General features: G+C 42.5%; 1 protein-coding gene across 7 annotated transcripts in view; it reads left to right on the forward strand.

Annotated features, from left to right (window-relative positions):
* Nucleotides 1-24,328, forward strand: part of WAPL (WAPL cohesin release factor) — a 134,875-nt gene that overhangs the window by 51,094 nt on the left and 59,453 nt on the right. For 2 of the 7 annotated variants that reach the window (XM_054637768.2, XM_077183325.1), the window contains exons 1-2: nt 18,848-19,140; nt 22,210-22,733. In XM_054637768.2, the coding sequence (XP_054493743.1) occupies nt 22,232-22,733 (502 nt within the window). In that variant the 5' untranslated portion in view covers nt 18,848-19,140; nt 22,210-22,231. Of the gene's footprint in view, nt 1-18,212; nt 18,310-18,847; nt 19,141-19,507; nt 19,846-20,789; nt 20,810-22,209; nt 22,734-24,328 lie in introns of those variants that run through there. The other 5 variants (XM_077183320.1, XM_077183319.1, XM_077183322.1 and 2 more) reach the window with 4 other exon arrangements.

Here is a 24,328-nt window from a genome sequence, read left to right on the forward strand (position 1 = left end):
TTGACTTAGTATGCCTAAAAAAAGCTGACTACAATAGCCTGAACTAGTTTTCAAAGTTCCCTAGGAGGAAGGATCACAGGATGAAGGTCTTTTCAAATAAAATGTTTTCAGACAGGGATCACCAGATCAAGTGTAATTGAATTAAGCCCATTCATAAAAGCCTTATCAAGTTAGTACCACTCATTTACAAATATAAAAAATCAAAAGAAATACTCAAAGTGTGATTTTCAGCAAGTAAAACTGGTGTAAAAAACTCTGTATCAGAAAACACTGAGGGCCAGCACTGAAAAACAGACACAGCAGCACAACCAGGAGAACAGAGACCTCCACCAGCCAGGGTCCAGCCCCACTTTACCTGAGAAGCTGCCAGGTCAGGAGAGAGCAGCTGGGAACCAAAATCCTTAGGCACACTCCCAAGGATAATGTTGGGGAATTACTTTAGAATAGATAAGACTTGCTGAAGATAATGAGGACAAGACATCTCAGGGAGCAGCTCCTTACTCAAGTTGAGAAGCCAAAGAGCAAAAAGGCCCAGACACAGCAGGGCTAGAGCTGCAGCCCAGCAGCATTCCTGCAGAGAGACAGGCAGGGGCCGCCAGGGCTGAGCTAAATAGAGCTCCTCATCAGGAGGGGTGGGTGGAGGCAACAGGTGAGGCTGGTCAGGGCATTAGGGCCTGTCAGTTCACACCAGGTTCTGAGACTTTGAAAATACTCTTGCTCCCATGAAAGCAGCTGGTTTGCTAACATGTATAGCTCTTCTTTTACCTTTTCTTGCCATACTCACCAAGGTAAAAAGTTAAAAAGAAAGCATCTCTTTCAAAATTATGGTGTGATCACACAAGCTTAAATTACATCCCCAAGTATTTCTCATGTTGCATTTAAATTCACTATGGTTTCCCTTTAAGTTCCTGATGTGAATTATACTCAAGTGATATTCAGTCTCTCTTTTGCTCTCTATAACTTTGGACTTTAACAAGATGGCAGATCAGATAGACATGAGGCTGTTCATGCTTCCCCTCCATTTTATCAACAGAGCAAATGAATGCTCTGAATCAAGGAGAAAACAGAGGACATGTCTATACCATTCAATAAGCACCATGCAGAGGTGATAGTTTGGGTTGTGGAAGCAGAATGAGATGTCACTACAACACTTCTGGCAAGTTACTGCTGTTGAGCAGTACTTTTCAGTAATGTTAACTGTGCTGCACTTTTTTTATGCCTTCTTTTACCAATTTTAGCTCTTCTGTGTGGCAAAATAGCATATGGTAAAGGATACAAAAATAATAATAGCAAAGGAAAATATACAGGGATAATAGTCAAGAATCTGCAGCACCTTGTACTCTGGGATGTCCTGGTGTTAGGTACACAAAGGTCCCTGGTATTGGGAAGGTACACAGGTAGCATGTTCTGCAAGACACTGTGGGATATTATGTAAAATAGCAGCTGGAGGGAAGGAGAACTGGCCACATTGATTCAAAGCTGATAGTGTGGGACTTCTACCATTTTCAGAACAGTACACGAAATTGATGCAAGTGAGCATAGGCAGAGAAAAATGTTTTGAGCTGTCACAAGGCTGTGAGGAATGTGATCACATGCTGTGTAGGCACAAGTCATGTGCAGAGCCAGCTGTGCCAATAATCACTTGAAAACTCAATTGTAAGAGCAATGGGGCCTGTGATATCTGTTTGAGACAGTATAATTCCTCAAATATATCCTAGGTCTGTGCAAATACAGTGTTTGCTTAGCTGTGAATTCTCTGAAGAATTGTGTTGCATCTTTTTTCCTGCTTAAGATGAATGAAAACGTGTCAGTCCTGAGTGACAAGGCTTTAAAGACCCTAATTGACCTAATTTTACACTCCCACCCACACACTCTGCCTATTGGCCCAGGAGTGCTACTTAAAATCAGGTCTGAGCCTGTGGAGCTTTGGTGGCTTATTTCTATGCGGTATGCCCTTTTTTTCTTAGTGCTGCTGCTGGTAATGCCTTATAGCTTACAGAGCTCTGCTTCTTCTTATCTGCTGCTATTTAGGCTGTCCTTACAGTTTGTCATTTATATAATCTGTTGTCATATTGTATCTTAAAGGTATGGTTCTTCCATCCTGTGTAATGAGCCTGGTCAGAGAACTGCAAATGAAGTGCAGCAAAAGTGAATACAGGGAGCTGATGGAGGCTGAGTATGAGTGATGATAATGCTCTATTTTGGCTTCTTTAGATATGCCCATTAAATTGCTTGTACTTTTCTTCCTAGTTGTTTTACAGAGGGGGCTTGGCTGCTTTTACTGCTTCAGAAAGCAATTATAAGGCAATTGTTTTAGTGAGGATTTCTACTTTGTTTGGTGAACACCCTGTTGTTGAATCCCAGGAGTATAATACTGACAGGATAATCTGTGTGGCATAGGATTATTCTGTGAGCATTTTAACTTTATCTTATCTTACAAGTGTGAGGAAATAAAGGTTTGTTATGGTGCACCATGGGCCAAACTGCAACTCAAATGTGACCCCTCTGGTTGTATCAGTCAAGTCCTACTGTACTTTATGAGGAGAGCCTGCCATGCCAGATGCTCTTCTCATAAAGCAGGCAACTGAGAAAAGGGAAGCAATAACATTCCCTTTCCCCCAGTGCCATATTTCTCACCACAGAATGAGCTCTTTTTAGTGGGAAGCTGTAAAAGACTGCAAGGGGCAAGATGTTTCCATTCTAACAGTGTCAAGAAAGGGGGTTTTCTCCCCTCTAAAACCACACAGAGGAAAGGAAAAAAAAAAAAGGTAAGAAGGAAGTAGCATCTCTTCCTTGTAGCTCAGAAATTGGACATGAATTAAGAGTCATGTAAAGCTATTCAGAAAGTCCATACCAAAAAATAGAGACTGCCTGAGTCCCAGCTTTGTCTAGAGGGCCTGCCTGTCCTTGTTTGCACAGAAATCTATGTTATTCTGGAAAGAAAGAAGGAAATTATTTCTGTATTATGGCTACTACTAAAGAGGAAGTCAGTAGTTAATTGAGTGTTTGTGGGTGTGAATTTGCTGAGGGATGACCCAGCTGGAGGTAGAACTACATCTCTTGGTTAAAACTGCCTGGAGGGCTCTGATGCTGCAGCAGGTATAGCCTGGTCAAGTGGGAACTATGGCAGCAGAAGCTGCATCAGCAGCATTACTATGCAAAACACCAGATGTTTATGGCATAGGGAACCTATTTTTTAACAATCAGAGATACTAATGATGGTCATCATAGGTGTTCTTATAGAAAATATGTAAAGTGATTTGCTTAGCCCTGTCTGATTACCAGATACTCTAGAAAAGGCAAGGAAGAAAAAATAGATCCTCTTAATGACACATAAGAATCTGGTTTCAGTATAGGACTAATGTATCAATTATGGTTCTTTTCCATCAGTATGGAGGAGGACCCTGCCATTAGGCAGGAAAATTACTTTCCTTTTCCCCCCCTAACTGCAGCAATTTTCACAGCCACCTTCTTACAAGTTGTCTGCAGTTTGTTGTTAAACCACTTGTGCCCCACAAGACAGTAATTTTTTTAAAACCATGTTCTGTATGCTTTTTATATGATGTGTAATCTGTCATGGAGTCATGGACATAGAAATTAACGTTCAACCTAAATCACCATTTTTTCCAGTATGTCTAGTGTACTTGACATATTCCAGGCTAGTGTATCTCAAAGGATACTGCTTTGCACTCAGCCTTCATGCTGTTCTCTCCCTTCCACAGAGCCTTTCTTCAACCCTTTAAAGGCCTTGGTGTTTCCCTTGGGCCCAAATCTACGAATGATCTTTTCACCTGCTCTCAGAAAGCTTTAAATTTTTTTGTAGTCCCTGGTGTAACACCAACAACCCTTGGCAGAGCAGGACCTGGCTTCTCTTCTCATGCTTTCAGTCCCCAGTGCTCTGTGTGAATTAAAGTCTCAAACTCTGTCATGACTGTTTCAGAAGGAACAGTCCTGTTCTCACAGGAAAAAAGATCATATGCAGGAGAGGTGCAGCTTTTTTCTCTGCTAGAACTTTAGGTTGCCATGTTGAAGTTTTTTCCCAAGAAATATAAAAGATAAACAATAAAACACCTGGGAAGGAATAATAAGTTAGCTATTAACTTTGGCTAGGAGCTTTTTTTTTTTTAAAGTGTTTAGGGAAACTGAAGCTAAAAGTAAGTCTCTTGTTTTCATAGCTATTTTAATCTGAATGAAAAAGGGTTTTTTTGTGTGTGGAAAAACCTTTAGATTCATGTCTATCTGAAATGTCCCTAATTACTGATGCATTGTAAACTATCAAATAATTATTAAATATACATAGGCTTTTATATAAGGACAGACACTTGCAAGCAGTGGGAGGGGTAATACTCTGGCACATCAAGGTTTGTTTACAGAGTAGTTCTTAGGTACACTTGTACAACAAGCAGAGCCATTCAAACCTACTCAATAGAAATAATTCTCACTGATATTTGGAGCTGTTACAGGTTTATGACAGGACCTACATGGATATTTTCCAAGCCACAAATTATATAACAGAAGAGGTTGGGAGCAAGCAGTGGATTTAGATATTCAAAGTCAGTATGACACAATGCACTGTTAATAAGTAATTGACTGTAAATGCAGCTCTCTACAAGAAGATTAACTGTGCTCTCTTTTGGAACATAATTACTTGAGTGAGCTCCTCTCCTGAAAGAAAAATCAAATATTTGTGGGAGTCTTCTGGAGGTGAAAAAAACCCTTTTTTGGATTAACATAGGAATGTATTGTTATAAAATGTATATTTTTTTTGTTAAGGATAAAGTAATGTTTGAGTAAGTTGCAGTTATTGGTCATGAATACCTGAGAATTGTTGGCTGTTGAGAAAGTGTAAGCTTGATTTGAATTACTGGCTTGTATGAAGCAAAGAAATCTGATGGTGTGTGGTGCTGTGCATTGGGCCAGTCTTTTGCTGCTGGGGATTTGCCTGTGAGGATTAACAAAGCCTTTAGTCTAGTTTATTTATTCATTCACATTTGTGCTTGCTTCCCTTTAAAGGAACTGAACCCCAGTGCCTTAGAAAAACCTAAACTTTCTGTGGATTTAGCTGAAGAGCACAGTTGTATCTAGCTGGATGAAAGCTAAGTACAGTGATGGAGACACAGCATGAGTGCCTTTGTGTACCATCCTTTCTCCTCCCAAACATGTCAGAGAAGCCAAGGGGGAAATGTAGAATTATGAAAGGAAGAGGACAAATGTGGTAAAGAGAGATGGATGTGGAATGCCAGAGGCACAGTGAGCAGATGAAGCAGACTGAATGAGGAATGGTGATGGGAAAGAGTGCATGCCTTCTTTTTGTGTAAGAGTAATGGAGAAGTGTGTGGTTTGCCAGTTTTCACTCCCTGTCTCCAGGATGGTTGCAGCTATAACTGTGCAGGACTAACACTCAGCAAGATGCTCTGTGTCCTGTCTTCTGTAGCTGCTACCTGGCCAAGATAAATATGTTTGGCTGACCTGGAAGTCTGCAGACCATGTCTGTAGTTGCTGTATTTGATAACTGGTGCTCTTGAACCTGTGCAACTGCAGATGGACTTTGTCATGCAAACTGAGGAGTGTCTGTGCCAGCAGTGCTCTGAAGCCTGAGGTGAGACCACCTAATATCTGAGTGACAATCCTACCCCACGCCAAGTCCCTGCAGTCCCTGCTTGCTAGGTGCAGATTACATCTTTTATAGCAAGTGACTGGCTATTACACAGCCAGGTCTGACAGAAGGAACAGTGGATCTCCTGTTGTTAAAGTACAGCAGCTGCACAATTTCTTCAACCAGGCAAAATCAGGAGTATGCCTTACACAGTTTTTTGCAGGACTACATCACCTTTATGGTCAAATTGTCAGAATTTTGAAAAGGCAAACCATTGCACATTGAAAGGTGAGCATGGGTGGATAACCATCATGTATTGCTCTGGACTTGCTGCTTTCACCAGTGTTTCTGTCTCTGGGAGTCTCTTTGCAGTATGTGAGAGCTGCTAGTTAACTAAATGTCACATTGTATTGTGTTGTGTGATGTGCTGGCAAACTCTGCAGTGGAGTGGAACCAGCCATGCCAATAGTGAAACTGTTCCCAGTGAAGTTCTATTTGCATTACTTGTAAAGTGCTACTGCAGCCTCTGAATGATTCAATTTCCTTTCTATTTTTGTATCATTTTCCAAGTCTGTAGTTAATATTGACTGACAGAGCCAGCTGAGAATCTTGGGATTTCCTATTACAGATAATTAAGGAAAATACTAATTCATGCACAGACAGATGCCTTGTTGTAAATTGCACTGCATGAATATCTTTGCCTCACTGCTAATTCTGTTTCCTACTGATTACTGAATCTGACTCATTGTACAAGGTGCTAGGGGCATGCAGCAGGTTTCCAGCCAGGAGGTGTGTAAAGAAAGCTTCAGAGAAGCTTGATGTTATGTTTTCTGAAGTCTTGTTTTTATGGGCCAGTTGTCTGAATAGTTCTGTACCTAAGATATATGACAGCTTGTATTTTATGCTTTCTTAATGGAGCTTGGAGAAGGACCTGGGAGAGGGAACTGCCTTCATCATGGGCTTTTCCAGTTCACCTTATTTATTTCCAAATTGGTATTTGGTTTTAGTTTAGGCAAAATTTAAGCTTCCTGTTTTGCTCAAAAGAGAGATTGCAGTCAGGGAGCAGTAATAATACGCTGTTCTGCAACATAGGTGAGCCAGAAGCTGAGGATGACAGCAAGGCAGGTGTAGAAAGTGGCCTCACCAATGCCACAGGACTTGTGCAGGAAGAGCAGAGAAGGCCCAGTGGCAGCCACAGCCACTGTGAGACAAGTCTAGTGCTGAGTTGTATCAGGTCTAATGAGAAACATGAGTTGGGGTCCAGCAGGGAGCAGTAGGACACATTAATTGTCAGCATAAATATATAACCGTGTATTTGAGTAAGGGAGTAGCTGGTGATAGAAGCACAAAGCTGTTCTCTTCAACATCTTGTGGAATAGATCTGTTTCCTGGGAGACTGGCTGCTTATCTTGTTAGTAAAAAGATCTGATAGTAATCCCTGTTCTCTAGGAAGGAAGGCACTGAAGTCTCCTGAGTCATAACTTGCCAACAAGCAGAATGGTAAATGTGGTTTGTAACATGTCTAAGTACAATGAAACATGAGTGGAGAGGAAGGAGATCTGTGCTTGTCTTGCACCTTCTCAAGTGTCTCCTGCAGAGGGATACGAGATCCAGGTTGCTGGAGCCACACCAGTTTGCTCCCATCTGCCTACACTGGGTACCAGCAGGAGGGACATTGTGGCAGTTCTGCCTTTTCCAGTCCTCTACCTGATGAAGAGGTGGTTTGAGTGTGCAGGCTCAGGCAAAACACCTGCAGTACAGGTTTGGCCCCCCTAAATGACCTAGCAGAGCTGCTACTTTGGTGAGGGGAAAGACTTTCCAGTTGGAAACAGACCAAACTTTATCTGTCATCAAGGAAACACACAAGTATGGCCTGGAGCAGATCAGAGCTTACCCTTCAGCACTTCATCCTGATGAATTTTGAAGTTCTGTTCTTTCAATATCCAAGTTACCAATCTGAGGGCACTTTGGACAAATCAATGTTGCTAGCAGGCATGCTTAACACTAACTTCCTTGTGCTGGGGAAAAAATACAGGTTAGATTCCTGGAGTTCAGCACAAAAGATGGGAAATCAGTAGAAATAAACAGGACATAAGTTTAGTATTCTATGAATGTACTTGGTTGAGGTTGCTGAGTGTCCTAAAAGACAAGGATATGGCAAAGCTCAGTAACTGGGTTTTGACAGACTCCATTGCAATACCTTCCTTTCTAGCTCCGTTGTGCCTCTGCTTTTATGTAATTTTATAAATTCATGTCTCAGATAGTTAACTCTGTTTATGGTCATTGATATCTATTCAGTGAATAGTGAAAAATAGTGAAAGTCAACTGCTTTTTACCAAGTTTTGCTTCCAAGACTCTTAACCCCTAAGTGCTGGGACTTGCTATTAGCTAGTGGCAAAACAAAGGCAACCCACACACCTTCAAATTGCTACTAATTCCCTATATCCTCTCCCTTGGAATACTGCAAAAACATGTGTAGCCATGCACACTTATTCTACTGATCTGAACAACTCAGTCAGCACTGAAACTTGTATTTTCTAGCCATGAACTGCAGCCATCCTAACACACAGCATCAGTGCTACACAGAGTAAGGTATTCTGTGGGCTTAGGCACTTAATATTAGAGAGCTGAAGTTAAAGTATTTTAATGTATAGGTATTAGTGTGTGTGTGTATATATAATGCCATTTTGAAAAAGCATATGACTCACTTGGCACTTACTAGCATATGGAGTTTATTATAGAATTATAAAATAATCCTGCTGAGAAGGGACCTCAGGAGGTCTCTCATCTTGCCTCCAGCTCAAGGCAGGGTCAGCTCAAATGTCAGACCAGACTGTTCAGGGCTTTATCTAGGTGAGTTTGGAAACCTTCAAGAATGGGAACTGTGCACTCTCTGGGCACTTTGTTTTCCTGCCTGCAGAGGGTTTTCTGTACCTGCAGCTGGAATTTCTCCCAAGACCAGCACATGTTATTACAATTAAATTAATATTGTAAAACAAGTGTGTTGGATTGTAGTACAGGAGTAATGTCATATGCAGAGCTGAAAATGATCATGGGCCACAAAGGAAATGCTGCTGATGGGGACAGAGGCCAATATCTGTCAAATCTGTTCTAGCTGGGATCCAGGGGCCATACTCATGGCTCTTAATTGCACATGGAGCTCAATGTCTGTAACTCAGCCAGAGTAGAGGCTGCTACAGAAACAGTGCCATGCCACCAAAAGCACCCTGAAGTAAAAGAGGTGTTCATAAAAGTTAGATTTGATTAAATCTTCCATATCTTGTTTTCCTGAGGAGTTTGACACATTTTCCCCCCTGCAATCTAGGCATGATTCGTGTCTCTCTCTGCTGCTTGTTTCTTTGTAGAGCAGCAAAACCAGCATGAAATTGATGTGATCTTCTTTCATTGCTGCCCAAAAGGTTCTGAATAGCAACCCTGGAATAGAGTGGGCTTGTTGACTTCATTCTGCAGCTGCATGAAAAATCTGCCTCTAAGCCTGCAGCTTCAAGAAGACAGCACAGCATCTGTTCACATAAAAGATAGCTTTGAGTTTGTCTTTTTTAAATAATGAGAAATTTAAACTACTGGGTTTGAATGGAAACTTGGAAACAGGTTACTTGGCTTCCCTCATTTGCCAAGGAAAGCTTTCCACTTATCTTTGACAAAGGACTGCATGAATTTTCTTCAATTTAATTTAAATATTTTTGCTCCAGAAATTAACATCTAATTTATGAGAAACTTCAATTCTGTTATAATAATTATGTGAATCTCTGTTTAGTCAAGGTACAGAGTTTGATTTTTATGGGATGGTTCTTTCAATATGTATCCTTTACATGCATTTGCTCATCACTGTGATAGGTTCCTATCAGTTTGCCAGCACTGTGCCCTTCACAGAAGTTATGGTTAACCCAGGGGCCAAATGCAGAGTGCCAGGGAGTAACATCTGGGCATCTGATTTCCATGGGATCATGCATAGTTCTGCTCTGATAAAGTTTAATGCATCATGTTTAAAAACAAAAAGGCATTCTTTGAGCAGATCTTGAAGTTGCAGCATACTGCAATTTCTCTAATATCTTCCTATTCTAATTATGTACACAGGTTTGTAAAGCCATTATTATGGACATGTTGTAAAATTGATATTGAGCTATTGCTTAGCAGATTTATAGCCTGACTTCTAAAACTGTTTCTGCAGTTCCTTTAGAAATTGTTGTCTTTATAGTCCGGCTTACAGCTTTTGTTATTGAGTACTGGGAACAGCATTTAATTGGCAAATATTCTACCATAAAACCAAGGTACCTTGGTCTGTCTGCTTTCCAGTAAGCTATAACAATATTCCTGCCTCTGCAAATCTGGCTGATGTGTTCTATCAGAAGCAATTTTTCAACTTCAACTTTGGTATTAAAAAAAATTTAAAAAAAATCAGGGCATTCTTTGTTCTGAGATGCCTGGGTTGATACCTTGAGAGTTGTGTGGATTTATGTGGTGGATGTTCATTGCCAGGTGGCCTCACCACTCCATAATAGAGCATTTTTGTTGTCCTGGGACCATTTGCACTGGAGACTGTCAGACTTAACCAAAAGAGACTTTTGTACAGGAAGCTTCAGCTCCTCAAATGAAGGATATGCAGGATAAAGAGGGAAAAAGCTTCATGGCTTTGTTCAGTCATATCTGAGAGGACCTCAGTGTTAGGGATGAAACGAAGACAATTCTAAGCCTGCCAGAGGCAGTAAGGGCAAATTTCCCTAATGCAGTGGGGATGGCTAGAGCTCCATCAGTGATGTTTATGGCCAGTTGTTTGGCAAGACTGTGGTTTGCAAACCTTGTATATGATATTTCCCTGTCACAGATTGTCTCAAACAGAAATATTCAGGTGCATACACAGAGCTAGTTTACACAATGGAGCCCAGTGTAGCAAGGGAGATGAGTCTGGTGCCCAGAGCTGTAGCAATGCTTTTCCTTGCTCTGTTGCTTCTGCTTGTCCCAGCTGGCAAGTGAGGTGTCTCCAAGTGTACATCATGCATATTGCATCCATTTTCTCTGGGTAAAGCCTCGCATCATGTGAGGTTTTACTGAAATTCTGGTCCCACAGCTCTCACTTAGAGAGTTTATTGGTATTTGTTCTCTTACAAGTGCTGGCTGAAATGACATTCAGGAATATCTGTATGACCTGCCAGACTAACACAGCTGTGACAAACCAGTTTGGCACTACAAACAGCAAGGAGGTGTCAGAAGAAAAGCCATGAGCTCAGTCAGTTGATCTGCTCATGAGAACTTCATTTTTGGAATCTGTGCTAAAAGGAATACGCCTGAAAGCAAATGGAGAGGTGTTGAATTATTTAGTTTTTGACTATAGTTTTATTAATGAAATCGCTAAGAGTAAAATTGGAAATATGTCCAGTGTAGTCCAGCAAGCCAAAAATCCACTGGCCTGTCTTAATCTACAGCTGCCAGTAGCAAAATGTAGGACTTGACAATACCTTCAGAGTGATAAAAATGCAGTTTCAAATAGTTAAGAGTCAGATGAAGTCAAAATCCAATTTTGAAAAATAAATACACTGTTTAATTAACTCTAACACCTGATTGTGGTGTGGCTCATAGCCTGAGCTGCCAAAAACATTATTAGTGATCCTAAGGGCAGGTACATAAATTACTGCTGCTTCATTTTCAAGAAATGTTTGGTAACTTCTTTGTTTACCAGTAGGTGTCACTGGAGTCCAGCAGAGAGCTGTTACTGCTTTAAAACATCTTTTCTGCTTAATCGAACCTTTATTTCATAGAGAACATTCAATATTTGTACATGATGACGTACATACACTAAAATGAAGAAATGGGATCAATGCTCTCTCAACTGTTTTTTCCTGCCTTAGCTACTGATAACTGTTGGTGGATAAATCAATGATTTGAGAAAGATTCTGATTTTTTCTTCCTCTGCAGCATGACTGAACCTGGTCCAAGCTGATAATGACCAAAGCCTTCAATTTTATACAAAAATGAAACTACTTAGCAGTGCCTGTATGATGACTCAGCTCTTGCCCAATCTTGCATTTGGTGGTGGGAAGAAAATGGAAAATTAAGCCAAAAGACCTAAATACTTTGTTTCTTCCTTTTTTGGGACCTTTGTTGAAAATTAGAGTCTGGGAACTGATTGGGACAGGAAGGACCTGTCAGCCACAAAACAGCTCTCTGCAGGACTGAGAAAGCATTTAAAGAACAACATTTCTTACACTTTAATATAAAGATGCAGTACTGTGCTGATGAAGACTTGGAATTGAGCTGAAGTAGAGCATAGAATGATTTTTTCCTTTTGAATGAACTTGTCTGTTGTGTGTTTGCTTGACAGCAGATCAGTAAAGGTATTTTGATTGAGATGAGCTTTCAAGTATGCTTAAGTATCTACCATCTGAAAGGCACAAAAACCACTAAGTAGACGCTGGCATGCTGTTCAAGCCACTTGTTATCATCACTAAAAGATAAAAGGAATTATGTTTTGTTTTCCCCAAGCCATGGTACAAGGCTTATTTTTTTATAAAAACCACTGGGGAGACATTTTGATTTAGTCAAAGCATCTTAGTTTGAGCCTAAATTCTTGCATCAGTAATTCCTCCAATTTCTTTCAAATGTTTACCAAAAAAAAACTGTGCCACACAATAAACATTTATCTCAGAATTTCAAGGTCACAGATCCAGCAGAGAAGTCTAGCATAAGGAGGCTGCCTGGAGGGCAATGTATTATTAGAATAATAATGTGTTTTTGGACAGTAAATGCACTGCCTGCTCTGTTGCCCTTACATGTGGCTGATCCAGTAATGAGTCATTTCCGTGACACGTCTAAAGAAGCAGGCAATGCACAGATGTTTTCAGCCTTTTGTTATCATTAGCCACTTTTCTGAGTGTACTCTGCCACCACTCATTAACAGGCCCTCTGCTCCATGCTGTGATCTTTGCTGTGCTGTGATTTCATGGGACATGGTTGCATTGTATGCAGGGCGCCTTAAGTGTGAACAGCTTTGCAAAACTGACACAGTGTAAGGCCCTGGACATACCAGGGTCTTGTGCAACAGACATTGCAGCTTTCTTGGTGGTGCTGCATTGTAGTCTGAGTAAAGGTGAAAGTAATTTGTTCAGAGCTCTATTCTGGGAGGAAGCTAATGAAGTCACTAGCTGATAGTTTGTTGCTTCCTACATTCCCATGAGGAAATCTTAATTTGATTTTTTTTTTTCAAGTTTCATTTTATCAGCTTAATTTGCTAGCTAGTACATGAATTCTGTCATGACGTTCAGGGACACGTCCACTCAGACCTCATTAGTTACATCAGTTTTAATTCTCTGGAGTTTCTTCTCCAGTTGTAGTTGATGTTGCCATCCTTTGTAGCATTGCTCACAATCCTCAATGGCCACGCATCCTGGTTCCAGTGTACCAACAAATTTGTTAATCTGCAAACAAAACTCTTGTAAATTAAAACTCAAAAGGTAATGTTACATGTTACAGCATCTGCATGTGACAGCCACATCCAATAATCAAAACTAAGAGGACAAAGGAACATAAAGTGTTGGTCACATACCTGCCCTTTTTAAAAGATGAAGGAAGCAAAGCAGCAAAATAAGCAACAGAAATGGCTTCTCCCCTATTGCTGGAGGAGGAATAGGGTAGGACAATGACAGTTGCACCAATGAGCTTGTTATAAGAACCAATTTCTTGATGGGTTCCCATGTTTTTCTTTCCCCAACAAGCACAATGTGGACACAGTTTGGTAGCTTTCCTTAAGAGCTGTTGCCATAAAGACAGACAGAAATTCAATAATAATGTGAAACAGAGATATCTTAAAAGGAAGCCAAAAAAAATCAGGAAGAAGGAAAGATTGGTATTCAGTCTGATCATCCTACAGGGCTGTGAGAGATCTCAGGTATTTGAGAGAGACAGCACCCTTTTATTCCTTATACCACAATGGGAACTTGCTTTGTTCAAAGGAAGGAACCTAGACTTTCCTTGTGGATTTTAAAGTGAGGCTGCATTCTTATTGCAAATGCCTTTGTTTTGTTTTTTTTCCTCCCAAAACATGTTGGCACATTGTAAAATTTTCAGTGGGAAACAGCACAGGTGGTTACTTTCTCAGCAGAGCTTGCTGGGAATATACTGCATAGCCGAATAAAGTTCTGACCTTGATGATTATAACAAGGTGAAAGCTACTTTGTGCTTTCCCACTAGTGTTTCACCACAGGTTTTTCCAGTAGACTTACAGGCTGATCACCTAGGGGAAAAAGCTGCACAGAAAACCACTGAGAATTTAGCCGTAGGTGAGTGACTACTGTTGGTTCATCGAGTGAAACGAGTCTTTCCAGAGGCTCTGGCATTGCAGGGACGATGCTGCCTCTCACATGATTGCAACAGGTGGGTGTGCAGGCCAGAGAGGAGGTAGGAGGAGTAGCACAACTTTTTTGTCTGGGCCTGATTCAGTAATGCCATGATCCAGGGAACTTTTATTTCTTAAATCATGGGGATCTGGCTCTTTGCTGCACTGATATAAGCATTCCTTTGGTCTGTCCAGCAGTGTTTGTTTTAGCCTTTTGGTTATCAAACTTAATGCCTTGGCATGGCCTCCACTATGAGGAGGCAGCTACTGAAAACTATGATCCAAAGCTATATAAAGATGCCCTGTTTGAACGCCTTTGAGTCCTTCTTCTCAGGGTTCAGTGTCAGAAATTAGCAGTACAATATTCATTGGAAATACCTCACTAAGAAAAGCCAAATTCTTGACAGAAATTATACTTTGCTGTACACTGGGTTGCAGATCTCTCCTCTTTCCCTGCCCCTGTACTTTCTACTTTTTGGTAGCAGGAGTGGCTTCTATGAGAGGCTCAGATGCTTCCCTTGTGTCCAACACAGCCCTTGCCAGCTGGCTCCAAGATGGACCCAGCACTGGCCAAGGCCAAGCCCAGCAGTGATGGTGGTAGCACCTCTGGGATAACAGATATAAGAAAGGGAAGAAGAAAACTGCCTAACTGCAGCTGGAGTTAGGGAATATGTGAGAGTGGGGAGGAGATAGAGAAAACTGGGAGCAAAGTTATGCCTGGGAAGAGGGAGGATGTGAAGAAGGTGTTTCATGATTTTAGTTTTATTTTTCATTATCCTACTCTGACTTGGTTGATAATAAATGTAACTAATATTCCCAAGTCAATTCTGTTTTGCCTGTGACAGTAATTGGTGAGTGATCTTTCCCTGCCCTTTTCTTGACCCATGAGCCTTTTGTTGTATTTTCTCTCCCCTGCCTAGCTGAGGAGGGCAGTGACAGAGCAGCTTTGGTGGACAGCTGGCATCCAGCTTGGGTCAGCCCACCACGTGTGCCCCGTGCAGCTCTCAGTACACCCCTGCCATTCCTGCGATCCTGTGCTGCTGCTGGGGCTGGTGCTGCTGCCCTTCCTCCAGCATGTTACTGGTGATACTAAAGCCTTAGTCACTATTTTAGGAGAGGTCTTAGTAACCATTTTAGGACTAAAATATGGTAATTAGTTACTTCATGTGTCTCTTTACCCTCCCCTCACCTTTGCTGTGCAAATAGCAAGGGGGAAATTCTCGCCCCAGTGAATCAAAATGGCAAGGGCTGTGTGCTCTCACCCGTGTGTGCCTGTGACATTTGAAGGACAGCTACGGGAGCATGGTGACTTTTGGCAAAGAAAAAGCAAAAAGCACCAAAATGTTTAGCATTGTAAGTGCTGCTAACTGGGACATGAAAGCACTGCAGCAGCTGTGAGTGCAGCAGGACATCCTCTTCACCCCCATCCCTTCCCACCTGGACAAGAGGCAAGGAAGGAAGCACTACAGGAAGCTGAGAACTTGAAAGGCAAATGGTGACTAGGCTGAGAGGCAGAGGAGGAGGAGGAGTGGACTGAGAGGCTTTCAGATGTGAGGAGAAGAACATTTTAGGCATGAGGAGCAATGGGGAGAGCTTTTCGATGAGCTACTGTGTGCTTCCTGGGTAGTGCTTCACAGGGAAAAAGGGCAATGGATTATGAGCTTATTCCCTTTTTGTGGGAAAAGGACTGGAGCAAGGGTGTATAATGGTGCTAATTCATGTACTTGATATAAAGGATGCCTACTACTATGGTCCCTTTAAAACCTGTAGCCTCAATCATGCTGCTATTACTCTCAAATGCTATGTTGTGTCCATGAGGCAGCACTGAGAAACCTTCCTGGCAGCTTTCTGGAAGGATGTGACTGTCTTCATCTGCCCCAAGAGTATCTGCTGCATGGGAAACCTTCTGTTTTCCTACTGCATTGCCTCCCTTTTCTTTTGGGAGAAAGTTTAAAATGTTTTAATGTTTTTGAAAGGCTCTGTACTAGGCTGCAGCTCATTTGGAAAATTCTGTATTGTTTGCCCTGCACAGGTCCTGGCACAGAACCTCAAGAGGAAAACTGAGAGGGGTCCAGAGTGTATTAAGATGCAGTGTATCCAAATAACTGTTCTGTCCTGTTTATATATTCCTTCCTACTATGTTTTTATCTCTTTTATATCCACCTTTGATGCATTTGAGCTGTGTTTTTCAGGGCTGTCTGACTTTATCATAAGCAGCAAAGATGATAGTTTATTTGGAAGGATTTGGGGGACAGGCAGTAATGGGAAGCTGCAGGATTCACTTAGGCTTTCTCAGAAAACTTTTAAGGTGGAAAAACTAATCTTTGAAAATGGCTGCATTATCTTCCACTGCTGTTCTCATGAAGACAAATGCCAAATGTTTAATGAGCTGCTTTTTTGTGAAAGGATTTGTGTGGTTGGATTTGGGGATTTTTTGGTGTGAATGGAGATGGCAACCAACAATAATATAATTTCACAAAAAGCATAAAATGCCTGTTAAATTACACCCTCTGAGAATGAAACATACCTACTGCCAAACACAGATGGGATTTGGCTTTTATTTGCTCTGCCATGCTACTTGCATATTTGAGGTGAGCCAGATGCAAATGGAAATAGCAGAGCTTAATGTGTTAACTGCCAAGCTTAGTAAGATACAGGGTGTCAGATTTTCAAAGTACCTCAGGTATGTTGGGGCAGTAAAACTGGCACATCTCTGCTGTTCTTGAACACAACAAGATTTGTTTTGCCATCATCATCCTAGTAAAAGGCTTCACTTACAGGCTTGTGCTGGTACCCAGAATAGGATAGGCAGCACATAAATGAGTTTAATTTATCCTCTGTTAGTCATGGGAAATTCCCTCATGACCCTGAATCTGCAGTGGTTTGGATTACTCTGTGTGGGGTTTCTACAAAGACTGGAAATACAGCTAGAAATATAAAGCTAGCCCAGGGGTATAAGGTGGGTAAGAACTTTCAAATACATCCAATTACTACCATTAGACTGCAAAATTCTCTCCATTACTGTATTAGTGACTTAGGTATCCCAGCTTTACATTGGAAATAGAGCTAATTTAATTTCAATTCTTCCAGCTTCATATCAAAATAGAAACTATTTCCTAATAGTATCTTGGTGTTACTTCCTTACTCTGGCCATATTCTTCACTTTTTCTGGTTCTCAGGACAAACTTTTATGTTGTGAAGGACTTGTCAGAGCCTCAGTGTTTCAAGCTCTCACAGTTGTTTTTTCCTCTTTGTCTAACAGATCAGTCACCAAATAAGGCTATGCAAACTCAAACGGGTTTAGCTATCCATTTTACTCTTGGAGTTTAAATTAGCTATTTAGTGGCTCTGATCAAGAATACTCTCAGGAGAACAATCTTCTCAGTTTTTGTAGTCAAATTACAGATTTTAAAGTCTGTAGCCTGTTTTTAATGGCTCTTCAGTAACTGAGTCAGGTGGTGAGATACAGCTGAGCTTGTAAGGCTTGTCTGAAACACAAAACAAACCTCAACCACATTCCAAATGAAACTTGTACTTCTCATTGCAAGGCCCTGTTGGTTTTATCTCTACTTCCTCCAGCAGTGCCAGTTGTAGGCTGGATTTAGAGAGTATGTTCACAGCATGTTTGTGCTTCAGAAGTAATGCCTGAAAGCTCCAACACATCAGTAGAGATGCAGCAAAGACCAGATTTACTCAGAGGATCACTAAACAAAACCATAGTCTAGCATCTTCTTATTGTGAGGCAGTGATTTTGCCTTTGGGTAAAGTAAATATTAAATTAAGAAAAAACCTAGAGGTATTGAGACAACTCTAACCTCTTCTGTGCAGTGAAATCAGCCTCTTAATTAGTTCTGCATTTGGGACTTGTCTTGTAAAGCCTTGTAAAGCCTCAAACGATGGTTTGAGTATAAGCATGTGATATGAAACCATTTTAGACTTCAAAGTTGTAGAATTTCATTTTACTTTTCTGAGTTCCTCACTCCTCTGAAAAATTACCAAACTACATCTGCATGATGTTGTTTAATGTTTTTCTTGTCATGCATCCTTAGTTGTCTGTCCTACAAGGATTTTACAAAATACTGCCTACAGAATATAAAATGTTGGATTTGGTGACTGTTTGATGTCCATATGTATTTGCCGCATGACACAATCCTTGTGGAGCGTTTTTGCTCTCTGCACAGTGTGTATCATTAATTGAAGCCTCAAAGGTGTGCATAAATCTAACGCGTGTGGGTGGATGTGACAGCTTGTGGAAGTGGGAGCATGTGAGAGCCACAGTTTCAGAGCCTGCCCGGTTCGTTCCGGGCCCTGTGTGCAGAGCATGTTTCCTGCCCGGAGCGGATGTGGCGGCCGGGCACGCACTGTGAGTACAGCCAGGGCGGCACCGAGCGCAGGGGGCTCCTGTGCCCTGCACGAGGCACCGCAAACTTCCCATGGAGTGCCCGCAGGGCCGCTGCAGCGCCTGCTGCCTTGCCCAGCTCCCGGGCAGAGTTCTGACCCTCCGCGGCTCCAGCCGGGCTGGGCTGCCCGGGTTGCTCCCACACTCCCCGACGGGCGCCGGGACCCACCTGGGCCTGAGCGCCATCGGGGTGGGGCCGGTCGGGGCTGCCCGCGGCGGGCCCCGCTGGCCCCGCCTTCAGAGCCTCCGCGCGGGCCCGGGCGAAGGCGGCCGCGGGGAGGCGGCGGCTCCCGCTAGGTCGGGCCATCCCGTTCCGTCCCGTCTCGGGCCGTCCCGCCGCGGGGACCCGCCCGCCGGCTCCGAGGGCCGGGCCCGGGCCCTGCGGGGCCCGCGCCGCGCCGCAAACTACAACTCCCGGCGGGCACCGCGCGGCAGGGCGCAGGCGCGGAGGCGGCGCGGGCGGCCGAGCGAGGCGCGCGGCGATTGGCCGCGGCGGCGGGGGGCGGGGCGCGCGCGGTGACGGCAGGAAGGAGCGGGGGCAAATGGCGGAGAGATGGTCCCGGGGCCCGTCCCGAGCGCGGCGATAATCCCGGCGCGGAGGAAGCGGCGCCGGAGGAGGCGGCGCCGGGGGCCCTGACGCCCGCGACACCCCGAGAGGGTCCCGCTGCCGGAGGGGCGGAGGCGTCCCGCAGGCTGAGCGCCTTTCGCAGGCGGCGCTTCGGCGGCCCGAACCCGCGGCCGGAGCCACATCGGCCGGGCCCGCGCCCGGCACTTGCTGCCACCGCTGACGCCGAGGTGGGTGCCGGGTAAGGGGGCGGCGGGGGCCGCGCGGGCCGCGGAGCGGGGCCCGCACCCCGCGGGCAGCAGCCGCCGCCGCGGCCCCCGGCGCTGTCCCGCCTGGAGGGGCGTGCGGGGCCGCCGCCCGCGGGCCGGCGCGAAGTTGCGGGGCGGGAGTTGGACCGGGGGTGAAGCGGCGGCGGGGAGCGGCTCCGCGGGCCGGGCCGCGGCTGCCCCGGGCACTTGTGTAATGTGGGCCGGTGGTGCGGCGGGGCGGGGGAGGCGGCCGGGCGGGAGGGGAAATGACATCAGGGAGCGGTGGGGTGACCCGGTTCCGCTCGCACACCCCCCACCCCCCCCGCCGCAGGGGGAGGGAGGAAAAAAGAAACTGTCACCGTGGGATTTCATCAGCTCCTTCTGCCTCCGTGCATTTAACCTATTTTTCTTTGCTTTGATTATGTAAGAGGAGCGGTGTAGAGAGGAGCGATGAGTAGGGGTGGCTGATGGGCTTCCTGGGCAATTACCGGGCTTTTTGTCTCCAGCTGGTCCGCCGAGTTAGCACTGGGAAATGAGGGAGAACTGTGTTTTGGGTTTTTACACCTATTTACGTTGCTTGCGCTGCTCCAAATGGTGCGGCACAATGCAGGCGAGGGAGGCAGGGAGTGGAAACAGGAATTGAGCAAGTGTTTTATTTCCCTCTGAGTGAAAAATCGAGAGAAAATTGTAAGTAAAGAGTAAAAATCTTACTCTGTTGATGCTCTCGTGTAGGGAGGCACCTCTTTATGTTCTTAAATCTAAGACACAAGTTTATAGCATAACGTATTTATATTTTCCTAATACTCGTCTTTTAACTATGCACATTGTATTGAGTATTAATTTGGGTTTTGATATTTTGATTTAAAACTTCTTATAAGATTCTCCTAATTTTAAAATATACAAACAAGAAAATGTGCTTCACTTTCTGAAAATAAACTCCTCTTGACTACAGGAATCTTCTCTTTGGAACTGCAAGCCACAAGCCATAATTTAAATATTTCATTATCTTTGCATAGGCTGGGAATGTAGTATCAAAAATACTTGAGTACTTCTTACAATGCTTATTATGATTAATACTTATTTGAGTCTTGATGGTTTAGGGGAGGAAAATGTGCTAGTGATGAGTGAAATGTTTTTTCTTTCCTGTAAGTTGTTGGAAACTGAGATGTTAATAAATATTTTACTTTAGCTTCTACAGCTCAAAAACCTGGCTGTTCTGGTCTAAAATATGTTGGTTGGTATTACAAATACTTACAAGCATCAGCGAAATAAAACTGGTAATTTAGATTTAGTTTGCTTTCTAAACTATGCATAGATAGAAAATTGGAGCTACCTACAGGGGAGGAAAAAAGGAAGTTTGGCAGTGATGTGTGTGGGGAAAAGAGGAGATGGGGTTAAGGAGTGCTGGGATGAGCCCTCTGAAGAGTGAGCTTTTGCAGCAGAGTTCTGCTCAGCAGATAAGCACCTGCCTTCACCTTCCCTCAGCTGCACCACATGTAAAAAGAGCCTTTCCCAAAGTGGGTGTTCCTGTAGCTCTTCTGCATTGCATCACCATCTGCCTGATAAACTTCTGAAGTTCAAATGTGATTATTTTAATTCACTTTAAATTTTCTCCATGGATTTTCTCCCCATGAATTGTTTGGTTCCTATGGTAAGTGAAGGTTGGCCTGGTCTAATAGAGGGAGACTATTATTAGTGAGACAGTCTTGCTAGAATGAAGTGGTAGAGGGACATTTCTGGAAAGCAGTCTGGCAGTTTTGGTAGATGCAAAACTGACACTTCAGGTTGAGAAACTGAATGTTGAGATGAAAACTAAAATAGGAAAGACAGTATGTCACATATTTGGGGAGTAATAATAAAAACAGTTGTATTGAACAAATAGGTCATGATAAGTCCCATAAAAATTATTTTAACTGCCATTTTTCATATATTTATATGAAGTTAGTTAACATTTCAGAAGTTAGATTTCTTTGGTTCTGTAGCTTAAATAACTGTCTTTTTTAGCAGACTTTTTTCCAGTATGGAGAGGAGTTTCAGAGAGAAAGATGGACTTAATTAGATTCAGGCTGACTATAAAGAATTGCAATTTCCTATCCATGTTTGGGCCAAAAAGAGAGAAATAGTGCTTCACAAAACAGATAGGAGGGTTTGGAGTTTATGTTGTCATTTGTCCAGTAGTGGAAGTATTTGTTTTTAGGTAAAAATCCCCCAGGTGGTCAGTCTTCCTTCTTGAGTTAAACAAAAGTAGAACAACACCACATGCAAGGAACTCCTAAATGTGTTCCTGCTTAATCTGTTCCTTTTACCCTTCTGTTCTTCTGAGCAAGCAGTGGAGTGGTTGTGCTTGTAAGAGCCAGTGAGCAGTAACAGTTCACAGGGGCCTGCTGAAGGTGTCCTGCATGTTCTTAGAAGTGGATTGGGCAGTGTCTCTGTTCTGTCCCTAAATCTGAATCAGATTTACTTGTGGGGGATTGCTGTGCACCAGTCCTGACCACATCATGTTACCAAGTAAAACACTTGTTAAGTGAATGTGAGAGATGAACATGGGATGGAATTGTCATCATTGTGATTAATTAGTACTTAAAATACATCGACAGCAATGTGAAATATTCTGACAGTTTTTGTGTTTAACTGGCAAGAGATTTTTTTAATGCCATGCTATGCTCTTGGGCTCTAGGAGGGAGCTGCATGTCAGATGTGAAAATTTTGCTGAGTTGTTTTATGAAAGTGCCTTCTATCCTTGAAAATATAAAATTAGAGCAAAGAAATACCATTTTTAGAAGATTTTTTCTTAAGGATTCATTGTGCCATTGGTTTATAAATGTGCAAGTAGCTGAATTTCAATTTATTTTAGTGGGTGCTTAATGCAGATCCTTTGCCTTAATGACAGTCACCTGTGAATGAGTGAGTCTAGAAAGAAGCAGGTGATGGATCTGATCACCAGGCAATGTACATGCCTGGTGCTTGTAGGCCCAATAAAGGGTGGAAGTAACAATCATGTTGTTTGTTCTAGAGGTGATGAATTGATGTTTCTTCTTTCTTTCACAACAGAGAATATGAAACAGGAGCCAAAATGACATCCCGATTTGGAAAGACCTACAGCCGGAAAGGAGGAAATGGCAGTTCCAAGTTTGATGAAGTGTTTTCCAACAAACGGACCACCCTCAGTACAAAATGGGGAGAAACCACCTTCATGGCCAAATTAGGACAGAAGAGGCCCAGTGTCAAACCAGATATTTCTGAAGTTCCTAAGAAACCCAAAGTTGAAGATGAGGTAACAGAGGATCCATTTGGATTTGACAGTGATGAAGAATCTCTTCCTGTGTCTTCAAAGAATGTGTCACAGGCTAAAAGCTCCTCACAGCTGGAATCTGGTGAAGCTGCTCAGTCTGAGGACTTCACTCCTCTACTTGAAGCAAACAGCAGAATTAATCAGCCAGACAGTGGAGAAAATGTTGCCTCCAGCAAGTGCATACCTTTTGACAATACTGTTCCCCTCTTGAAAGAAAAGAGCACAAGCAAAAGTGTGGAAGATGGAGAATGCAAGAGCAGCAGTGCTAAACTTGTAACTGCAGGTTTGTTTGCTCAACTGTCCATATACTTCTATTTTCCTCTGATTTTTGCTGACCTCCTTTTAGACTTTGTGTTTTCAAGGGATTTTTAAGTTTTCTGATAAAACTGTGGGGCAATTCTTAATTGTAAACAATTGTAGAGTATTTAACCAAAAGCACTAAGGAGCATTCTGTGTTTTACATACTGCTCTGAGGTCTTTGGCTCTGTAATCTGTGTCTGCAGATGGAGGTACAGTGCTTTAGCTTCAGGGCAGTATGTGAGTCCACTTAGTCTAGCTATTCCATAAAATGGAATAATAATAACATTCCTTTTCTAAAATTGCTGAGTGCATTTGTGGTTTTTAAACACGTATTTTCAATAGCAGTGAGTTAGTGGTAGCAGAATTTAGTGTGGGCACGTGTTTACAGCCATGAAGGTGAAGATACAGCTTAGGCCATGCTTTGTTACATTATTTAGGTGGAAGAGTAGTTTTCTGAACTTCAGCTGCACAAACATTTTGTAATTTGCACAATTATATCAGGTTGTACATAAAAAAACTTCAGACCCCTGAGACTGCATTCTGTCAGACTTCCTTTTAGAGGTGTTTTTGGGCTCTGCAGTGTTTGCAAGATGGCTTAATACTTTTCAGAGGGGAGTTCACAGGGCCCTTGGAGCTGAACAGCACTGTAATTTTCTTCAAGTCAGTCTTGGAAAATACTAGATGTTGTTACATCTCATGAGAGGTTTTTGTATAATGGGCTGATTAAACCACAGCTTCTATAATTGGGTAGAAGATCACATTAGATGAACCTAGATGAAGATGACACCTACTGACTTGCTCTGGGTTATCAAAATCAATTTGAATGAGAAGAACTTATATAACTTTCATTTCTCAAATATAGTTAACCCAGGGATTAGAAATTTGAGTGGACTTGTTCAGTTGTTAATGCTGTAAACAAGAAGATACCGAATAGTAGAAGATAGTCACAGTTCAGTTATTTTTTCTATATATGTTCTATATATGTATATATATTTTCTATATATTAACAGTTCAGTTATTTGTTCTATATATGTAATTCAAGAAAACCCAGGAAATGCTGATTTGAGCTATAGTTTGAGCTACATTTGTAGGATGTGTAGTTGTCTTTTGATCTTGCTCTTTATTTTTGCTGCTAAAATATTTCTTGCTTTCATATGATTTTCAGCAGCTGTCTTTAACTATGATTCATCCTCAGACTGGAAATAAAAATTAGAGGATTTTAAAGTTGGAATATTGTTTTCATAAGAAATGGAGTAAGTTCATTCTCCAGTATTTCTAAGGGGAAGAAACAGTGCATTTCCTTGGTTTTAATGAGAGATTGTAGTAGAACAGGTTTTACAGTGAAATGGTTTCCTTGTAGACAACCTCTGTCAGAACAGTATTTTTCAGGTTGAAAAAGAAAGTGAGAGAGCTGTGGGGAGAAAATGTGATAGAGCTCTGAAAATTCATCATGTGTGAAAGGCCAAGAGGAACAGTCTTGAGCAGTTTCATTGGTGCTTCCTGATTCCAGTCCTGTGGAAAATAATAAAATGCAATATTTAGCACGGAAAAACTCACTTACTTAAATTCTAGAACTTC

The sequence above is a fragment of the Agelaius phoeniceus genome, chromosome 9 (assembly GCF_051311805.1).
Source record: "Agelaius phoeniceus isolate bAgePho1 chromosome 9, bAgePho1.hap1, whole genome shotgun sequence".
NCBI classification, from domain to species: Eukaryota; Metazoa; Chordata; class Aves; order Passeriformes; family Icteridae; genus Agelaius; species Agelaius phoeniceus.